Source organism: Solanum tuberosum, unplaced genomic scaffold, assembly GCF_000226075.1.
Source record: "Solanum tuberosum cultivar DM 1-3 516 R44 unplaced genomic scaffold, SolTub_3.0 scf00144, whole genome shotgun sequence".
Lineage (NCBI taxonomy): Eukaryota > Viridiplantae > Streptophyta > Magnoliopsida > Solanales > Solanaceae > Solanum > Solanum tuberosum.
Genome location: NW_006239074.1, coordinates 810,542 through 819,267, shown reverse-complemented (window position 1 = coordinate 819,267; position 8,726 = coordinate 810,542). Strand labels below are relative to the sequence as shown.

At 35.8% G+C, this 8,726-nt stretch overlaps 2 protein-coding genes across 2 annotated transcripts in view; one reads left to right on the top strand and one right to left on the bottom strand.

Moving 5' to 3' along the window:
- The first annotated feature begins 1,535 nt into the window (after positions 1 to 1,535).
- Positions 1,536 to 6,397, top strand: LOC102583754 (programmed cell death protein 2). Its single transcript, XM_006352839.2, has 11 exons — positions 1,536 to 1,661; positions 1,970 to 2,237; positions 2,351 to 2,434; positions 4,252 to 4,385; positions 4,481 to 4,578; positions 4,777 to 4,865; positions 4,941 to 5,046; positions 5,176 to 5,324; positions 5,401 to 5,471; positions 5,628 to 5,742; positions 5,903 to 6,397. Exons 2-11 carry the CDS (start codon positions 1,980 to 1,982, stop codon positions 6,071 to 6,073), a joined length of 1,275 nt encoding a protein of 424 aa, XP_006352901.1. The 5' UTR covers positions 1,536 to 1,661; positions 1,970 to 1,979; the 3' UTR covers positions 6,074 to 6,397.
- Positions 6,398 to 6,537: 140 nt separating this feature from the next.
- The window catches only part of LOC102583421 (uncharacterized protein At1g32220, chloroplastic), a 5,791-nt gene continuing 3,602 nt past the window's right edge, over positions 6,538 to 8,726 (bottom strand). The window contains exons 5-7 of the mRNA XM_006352838.2: positions 8,110 to 8,256; positions 7,180 to 7,305; positions 6,538 to 6,958 (exon numbers count right to left, since the gene is read on the bottom strand). Of these exons, the coding sequence (XP_006352900.1) occupies positions 6,678 to 6,958; positions 7,180 to 7,305; positions 8,110 to 8,256 (554 nt within the window). The 3' untranslated portion in view covers positions 6,538 to 6,677. The remainder of the gene's footprint in view (positions 6,959 to 7,179; positions 7,306 to 8,109; positions 8,257 to 8,726) is intronic.

The following is an 8,726-nucleotide window of genomic DNA, read 5'->3' as shown; positions in this document are numbered from 1 at the left end:
GGGGGTTGATTTCAAGTGTTTATGAGCTTCAGTTTTTTTCTTTCACCCTCACCTCTTTCCGTAGGTGTTTGCACATGAATTTGATGATATGTGAAAAATGAGAGTAGTATTTGAAGTTAAATTAAATAGTGTATTAGAAAATTAAAGTTGTGTTTGAAACGTGCATTTTACTCTAGATTTGTTGAAGTTTTGTGAGGAAAAATAAATTATTTACTTGAAAATGTGGTTCAACAAGTTTTTCAAATTTTAAAAACTCAGCTTCAAGTTGGAATGAAAAATTGACGTATTATTAGACAAATTTTGTTCTATTATTTTGGGAAAAGCAAAATGTTTTATTTGAAGTAGAAATTTTTGGGTTGATTTACTCAAATGTCCTTTTTTTAGGTTGCAAATTTTGTTCATATTTTGATAAATTGTGTTTCTGGGAAATTACCTTTCAGACAAAAATAGATAGAGGTGTAATATTTAAGCATATATTAAGCAATGTTGCATACAAAATACTAGACTGTTGTTTAACGTTTGTAATAACTTACAAATTTAAGTTTGTGATTTAACATTTTCTCATTAGACTTTGCTCAAAAGAGATCTTTAAGTCATGATTTAAAAGGTCTATAAGCAACCAGAGAAATAAAAAGAAAATTACTTAATAAATCGATATTCCAAAAAGGAATAACTGAACAAAATTTCTGAAAATTTTGTTCATCCATTATATCCAATCACATGAGACAATAGTACTATTTAGTATAATGATTTTAGAACGGCATGATTTTCACAAAAAAGATATACCTGTATCGGAAAATCTATTAATAAAAATAATATTTGATCGCAAAATTTGTCCTTTAAATAGGATGGTCTTTAATTTTTGCTTTTAAAATTGAACTTATGCCTAGTAAAGTACAAATTTTTAAGGGCGCTGGGGGCATAACTTATGAATATTATAATTATAATGTGAATATAAATGTATGCCGGCTAAATGGTTTAACGACTAACACCTTGTTTGGATAGTTGTTACCCATTGTATTGTTAGTTTAAATATGATGTTTGTTTTGACTATTACTTAAATTCTATTGTATCGTATCATTTAAATTCATCGTTAGTAATGACGAAAAGACTCATTTTATGCAGCGACCGATTTGGTGTGATCCTGTCGTTACCTTAATATTTTCTTCTCATTTTATCTTTACTTATTATTTAATAATTATATTTCATCATTTATCATACCTTTTCATCATAGCTCTACCCCGTCTCCTATTTTTCTTGTAAGTTTATCACTTAAAATTATGAATGTATGACATTATGTAACAACGGAGAACGATACAATCTATCCAAACACTGTATTCATTAAAATAATATAGTTAGATGCAATACAACAAAATACAATATAATACAATATGATACATTATGAAATAATACGTAACAATCATCCAAACAAAATGTAATACAGGGGGCAAAAGTGCATTTTTCCCATGAGTTGGGCCAATTTCTAATAACCCACATTTATTTAAGCCCAAATATAAATAGAGGTTTATGTCTCTCTGCCTTTAACCCTTCTCCTTGGTTGCTCTGTTCCTGCTGTTTGCTGTTTGAGGTCTCAACACTCGCTTAATCTCAGCTAAATATAATTCAAAGCTTGAAAGGGAACGAGAAAACATCTAATTCAGGTATTTTCCTCCACTTAATCGTTGTTTTTTAATGCTTATATGAACTGGTTCTCTGTAGAAAAGTAAGCCTTTGTGATGGGAGTTCGTTATTTTCCCAGTTGGTTCTTCAACATGAGGTCTTTTTAACCCTTTATTTGTACTTCTTTCGTCATGACATGAACTGGGTCTCCGTAAAAATTGAATCTTGGTGGAGTTTTAGTAATTTGCTTGTTGTAAATTCCCTTAGTTTCTTAATTGCTCCTGAACATGAGGTTGTGTGATTTTTCTGGGAAGTAATTTTTTTGTTTTTCAATCATCACTGTGGATAGTTTAGCGAAAATGGAGGAAGAATTTAATGCTGGAAGGAGCAGAGGCTCTTCTAAGAGGACTTTGCAAATTACACCTCTTGATGAGGAAGATCAAGAAGAGGTTCAAATTGATGACAGTGGAGATGTTGATTCATATGATGATGATGATGATGACGAGGAGGAGGAGGATGAAGACAAGGAACCTGTGGGGTTAGGGGTTCTTGAAAAGCCTGAGAATTCATGGTCACTGCTACGTGAGTTATTTCCAAGCAAAGCTGGGGGTACTCCTGTATGTTTAGAAAAGTTCTCTCGTTGATTCGTTTGCGCTAATTTCCATATTCATTAGGGTGAAAGACGCTTCCAAGGTTGATTGAGTTCTAAATTTTGTTTCTGTGAATGTAGGCTTGGTTGGATCCAATTAACTTGCCAACAGGGAGATCCTGTCTTTGTGATATCTGTGGCGAGCCTTTGCAGTTCATGCTTCAGGTATATCTTTATGTTCTTGTGGAAGTTACAATTTTAGCTGCAGGCTGTATCTAACAACAACATACGCAGTGTAGTCTAACAAAGTGGGGTCTGGGTATCCTTTAGCCTACAAATTGGAAAACATTGTCTGATACAAGATGGAGCTAGAAGCGAAGTCAAAGTAATTCTTTTTAAGTTTAGGGAATAGTATTGATAATTCTGGGAACATATATCATTAATTCATGTCATTACATACTAAACACTGAAGTAGCTACCCAAATAAAAACAGTTAACTTTTACTGAAGCTAAAAGTCTCCATCAAATTTACAGAAGACAGCGTTTCCAATCTAACTTGACGTTGTACAGCATAAAGTCTAAGTCGAACTGTACAATATACAACATAAGAGGAGATGTGGTTCTTTTTTCTTATTATCCTTTTGGAGTTGGTCAAATGGTACTTTAGTTCTTCCGATAGGTTTAGGATTTTAATTGTTAACGACTTCTGAATACATTTCTCCTATCTAAGTTTAAGTCTATCTATGTTTCTCCCATTGCCTTAAAAAATCTGATGTTTCTTTCAACCAGAGTCTACCAAATGGCCTGAGCTAATAGTGCAAAAAATTAGGGCCTGTGGATACTAGTACAACGTCTCCTCTTTTGAGAATTCTTGTATAAGCCCCAACCCCCTTTCTGTTCCAGCACTGCAGCAGCTTTGTAATGGAGATATGCATGATCCAATGCCTGAAATTTCATAATACATGCTCCATAATTGACTTGTGACCTTGCAATGCAAAAAGAAGGGGCTATCTTCTTCGATTGCTCCACACAATGGACACTTCTGCAAAGCTGAAGTCCCCCTGTTTGAAGGTTTATTTGAGTGAGACAAGCTTCCCTAATCACAATCCAAGAAAAGCAAGAGACCTTCAAAGGAGCTCTAATCTATTGAACCAAATCTTCCAAGCCCATATAACCCTGTTGTTACTTGTTAGATTCCATCATAGTGTAGCAACTTTTGACTGAATAAAGTCCTTTGGAGTGTCTCTTCCAACTGATGGAGTTAACTTTGTTGTGATCCAAAACTACACTGTTTAGCATCTGAAGCAAAAAGCCTAAGCTTTCTACTTCCCAATCATTCAAACTCCTCCCAGAAAGAGATTCCAACCTTGTGCTAAATGAAATTTTGTAATTTTCTTTCCATTGTGTTGTGGGGGATAAACTGTATATGTCCAAGAATTGGTCTTTAAGCAGATGTGGCCCTGCCATGTATTTTCCCAAAATCTGATTCTCTTTCCATTACCGGGAAGAGAAAACAATATTTGTCTCAAATTTACTCCAATATCCTCGAATGTTGTTTCCATAATCCTGTTCAATGAGGTGCTTAAGAGATTTTGGTGCACCGTGGGTTCTCTAAAGTGAACTTCTCCAACCAAGGTTCTCTTCCAAAGTGCATTTTCCTCAATACTGAATTCCAAAGCCATTTCATCAAGAGGCATTTGTTATGACTCTTAGGTTTTTGATTCTCAGACACCCATTCCTTTTGTCTCTGGTCACTGTTTTCCAATTTACAAGGAATGCTCAAGTTGTTTGTTTATTGTCTTGCCAAAGAAAGTCATCTCCTTAAGTTGTCCAGGCGCTTCACCTTGATTAGTTCACTTGCTGCCTATTTTTCAATAATGTATTAGTTATTTCTGCATCATATGGGCTCTACATCTAGTTGTGTGCAGGGTTCCTTTTCTACCATTTGTCCTCTTTTTTGTTTTTCCCGGTGTGGCAAAAGAAGAGTGGAAAGAGGAAACTGAATTGATGTTTTTCCTTTTTGTTTTTTACTTATTGTTAAGGTTTACGCACCACTCACGGAGAAGGATTCGACTTTTCACCGCACCTTATTTCTCTTCATGTGTACATCAATGACCTGTCTCCTTAAAGATCAACATGAGCAGTGGAAAAGGAACCTAGACAAGCAATCCAGGAGGTACTTCTTCACAATTGAATTTCGTTGTGTGACTATAAACTACCATGCTTATGTATCCTTTCATCTAACTCTGATTACTGAATGTGTTTTTCAAGTGTCAAGGTCTTTTGTTGCCAATTGCCCCGTGATAACTCTTTTTACTCCAGTGAACCCCCAAGAAACAATGGGAAAGATAAACCTTCTAGTCCTGGAGGTAATTCCTTGGAAGGATCTACTTTTTTCATTGGTCAATGACTCAAGTTGACAATTGATTTGATTAAGTATTTGCGATTATCTATCGAAGTCGTTGGCCTTTCCTGTTCTTTCAACTCCATATTAATTGATCACCCAAAAATATTTACACATAAATGTCCTGTATTTTTTGTAATACATCTTGTCTTTCATTTCTCAGCTGTTCTCTGTGGCTGGTGTGGTACGTGGAAAGGAGATAAAGTCTGTGGTGGTTGCCGAAGAGTACACTACTGCTCGGAGAAACACCAGGTCAGCAATGTGTACCGTGCTTCGTTTGCTCCTTTCTGTTAGGACGGAATTTTCCTAACTGAATCCAATTTGCAGACTGTTCATTGGAAATCAGGTCATAAACAATGCTGCTTACCCTCAAGCATTTCTCAGGATGCATCTGAACCTAGTAATAATAAGACTCTTAGGGAGGTGCAAGAAGGTAAGGGTAATCGATGCTTTGTTCTATTAATCTTACTTAAATGATATGATACTAGAAAAATGGTAAGCATGTTATATATTTAGAATGTCAGTGCATGAGAAGTTCATGGAGATTTTAATCCTCGAACAGTTGCAAGCAAGAGTCTCTGGCCAGAATATGAGATTGCAATTACTGATGAATGTGAGGATAAAGTTTCTGATGATAATGATCAAGTGAACTCATTGATTTCTTCAAGCCGAGTGGATGAATCAATTGAGGCACTTATAGACAGCTTCGAGGTATGCAGAACTATTCTAGTGGTTGATGGATATATTGACTATAACTTTCAACTTCACATAATTGTTTCTACAACAGGGGGGAGATGACAAGAAGAGTTGGGCATCTTTCCAGGAGAGGATATCTCGTACCCCTGAGCAAGTATTAAGGTGATTGAAGTACTTGCGGCTTTTTTCTACTCTATTAATTTTGAAAAAACACTATGCGTGCGTAGATAAATGACATCCGCCGCCTTCTTTGCTATTCCCAAAGAATTATGATCACATGACTTGTCACTGAGATTCGATCGTTATCTTGGAAAATAGGTATTACAGAGATGCTGGAGCAAAACCATTATGGCCAACTTCAAGTGGCCAGCCATCAAAGGCTGACATCCCTAAGTGCACCTATTGTGGCGGCCGTAGGGCTTTCGAATTTCAGGTATAATGAAGCTTTTGCTTTGCTTACGAGTCTAACTAGTGGTGATTCTCAAACTACTAAAAGCAGTTCTATGTCTCTGGCTGTCTTGTAGAAATTGTAGCTTAATTTGTTGGTTGCCTGAAGTATTTTCAATTCATGCTCTTTTTTCTGCCGCTTACAGGTTTTACCACAAATACTCTATTATTTTGGTGTGGAAAATGATGTGCATTCTCTTGATTGGGCTACTATTGCTGTGTACACCTGTGAATCCTCGTGCGATGGACATGTAGCTTACAAGGAGGAGTTTGCTTGGGTTCAAATTGCATCTCAATCAAGCACAACCCAGAGATGAAACATGTAAAGCATGGTTTGAAACAAGATTGATAATGGACCCGTATTCTACCCTTCACTTAAATACCAGACTTCTGGTTTGCCGTGAGATTCAACTCATGATGTGCACTTAACCTGCACATCATGCCTCGCGCTAAAATTTTGTTTTCCTTTATGTTAATTTTTCTCAGATCATTTTTAAATTTCCTGGTTAATTTGCAAACATTTCGCATTACAACGTCAGTAGCGAATATTTTGTTGTAATAGTATTGCTTTTCTCATCAATCAAGTTGTTCAGCTTGATATTGGGATCTTATGATTTCAAAAGTTCGTCTCTCTTCGACAAGATTTGATGAATCTGTAATAGGCAATTAGCCATAATACAGTAGCTAATATTCAATTATGCTATAATTTCAATCTCAAAGACTTCCAACATATGGTGTTTTGCAAGATGGAGTGTTAATTTGTCTTCTTACCAATACAGGATGAAAATGGGCTATTTTAGCATTAATAGGTCCATTATACTATGGATATCATAAGCAAGAGTTTTGTATGACATGATACATGTTCTACATATATAATTTTGTTGCAAGATTATCATTTTTCTTTTAGATGTGAACCTTTTTTTACACCTTAACTCCTGCTGCTGCTTCTTTGATTTGATCGATGGTAAAAATGCCAAAACAGTCGTCATCCTTAACAGCATTTATCACTGCATAAGCAACGTCGTCCACGCTAACAGGAGGGGCTAGAACTAAATCAGATGCTGGCAACGATTTCAATGGTTTAGTGAAGCTCTCTGTTGCACGTAATAACTTTTCAAGAGGTTCTCCAATCAAATCTAGAGGGATCTCGAAGCCGTCAACCTTCCTCTTCCCGTATATAAAGGCAGGTCTAAGAACCACACCTGTTACATTTCAGTGAGAAATATAAGTATGTAAGTAACAAAAAAATTGTGGCTGTACTAGTTCAGGGTTAGCAACAAGCTGAACACTTCCCCTTTTTATTTACAAACTTGTTGCAGACGTGGTGCTATTGTACATACTAATTTCAAAGAACAATTTTTAGAACCATAAGCTTCAGATTGCCACGGTGCCAACAATGAGAAGTAAACATCTAATAGAGTACCTGAGCTAGGGAATTTGGAACAAACTTCTGATTCTGCTTTTCTTTTCCCTATGAAGTAACCTGATTGAAGGAGGAATGATGGTAGATTGTAATCATGCACAGAAATCAATATGAACTTAGGGATCCCTGCAAATAACAAAAGATATAATGTAACACTTGGCATGAGTAGTTATAGAGAAACAAAAGAACAATGATAACAGGGTGTGCAAAATGACTAGTTTAAACCTGCCATAAGGGTTGTTCTTAAACACATCAAAGCAGTACCATACTGTTAATTGCAAACTGTAGAGAACCTCTGTTTTAGACAATCCCAAATTATTGAATACTGGATAAACAGGTTTAAGTGAAGCAAAATAGATCATGAAGTTCTACATAGCGAATCCCAACTAGTTTGACATTAAGGGGTAGTAATAGTTGTTTGATAAGTAAGCTAAGTTTTATTAATAAACAGACCAGCACCCAGCCAGTGCAAGAGAAATGCAAAATATCTATAATAGAAGTTACTTAATGCATATCCTACAATTTACACCAAAAGTACTCAAGCATTTTATTTCAATCTGTGGACGGATCCAGCTTTTTCTTCAGTTGGTAAATGTCAATAGATTAGAAGTGACAAGAACAGAATTTTCTGCTCTTTAAAAAAATTTTAAGCATCAATTTTCTCTAGCAACATATATCTTTGGCTCTGAGCTAAAGTAAATAATGGAGTCAACCATGCCTCATGCTTCATCACAGGGAAGCATGACTTATCTGATTCATTATTTATATTGCAAGTTAAAGTAAAAATAAGATAGAGAAGATAGGCCCTGGAAAAATTAACCACAAAAAGTTTATCACTTGACATTGGAAAAACAAATCTTATCGTTATTCTTTTAAAGGTCACTTCAGCTTTACAGATTTCTTCAAATAAATAAAATGAAAGCTACAGACCATATTCTTTAGCAGCATTGACAGCCACAACATTAGCTTCACCATTGATCCTTAGCATTTGTTCGTCAGAACCGAAACCTCCTAAAGTTGAAACAACTGCAGTAGCCCCAATAAGTATTTCATCCCAGTTTGCATAGAAAACATCTCCTGCATGATATGATGATCATATGAGTAATCTGGATTGGATGGAAAACAATCAGAAAAAGATTTTAGCCAAAAGTCAAAACTACACCAACACAGATAACATCTGTTACTTTTAATGGGGATCTCCTTCTTTTTTTTTTTCTGATAGAGGTAGTTTTAACTGGAATCCTCTTTCAAGTTTGCATATGACCAATTGACCATAGCAACCAGACTAGGCAAAACAATCCAGTACTTCGAGATTCTTTGCACTTCTTTGCTCTTGTTTGGTCCAGGATTCATATTGTTTGAAGGAACTTTAGAACTCTTTTGTAAATTTCACCTATGGACTATGGCAAAGATTGAATATACAGTTTTTGACAACGTGTTTTGACTTCTAGGCTTTGATCATAGCATGAATAATAGAGAATTAGATTTGGTCTTTCAAATGGTTGCAAAATAGACTCTCCCCCCCCCCCCCCCCCCCCCCCCCCCCC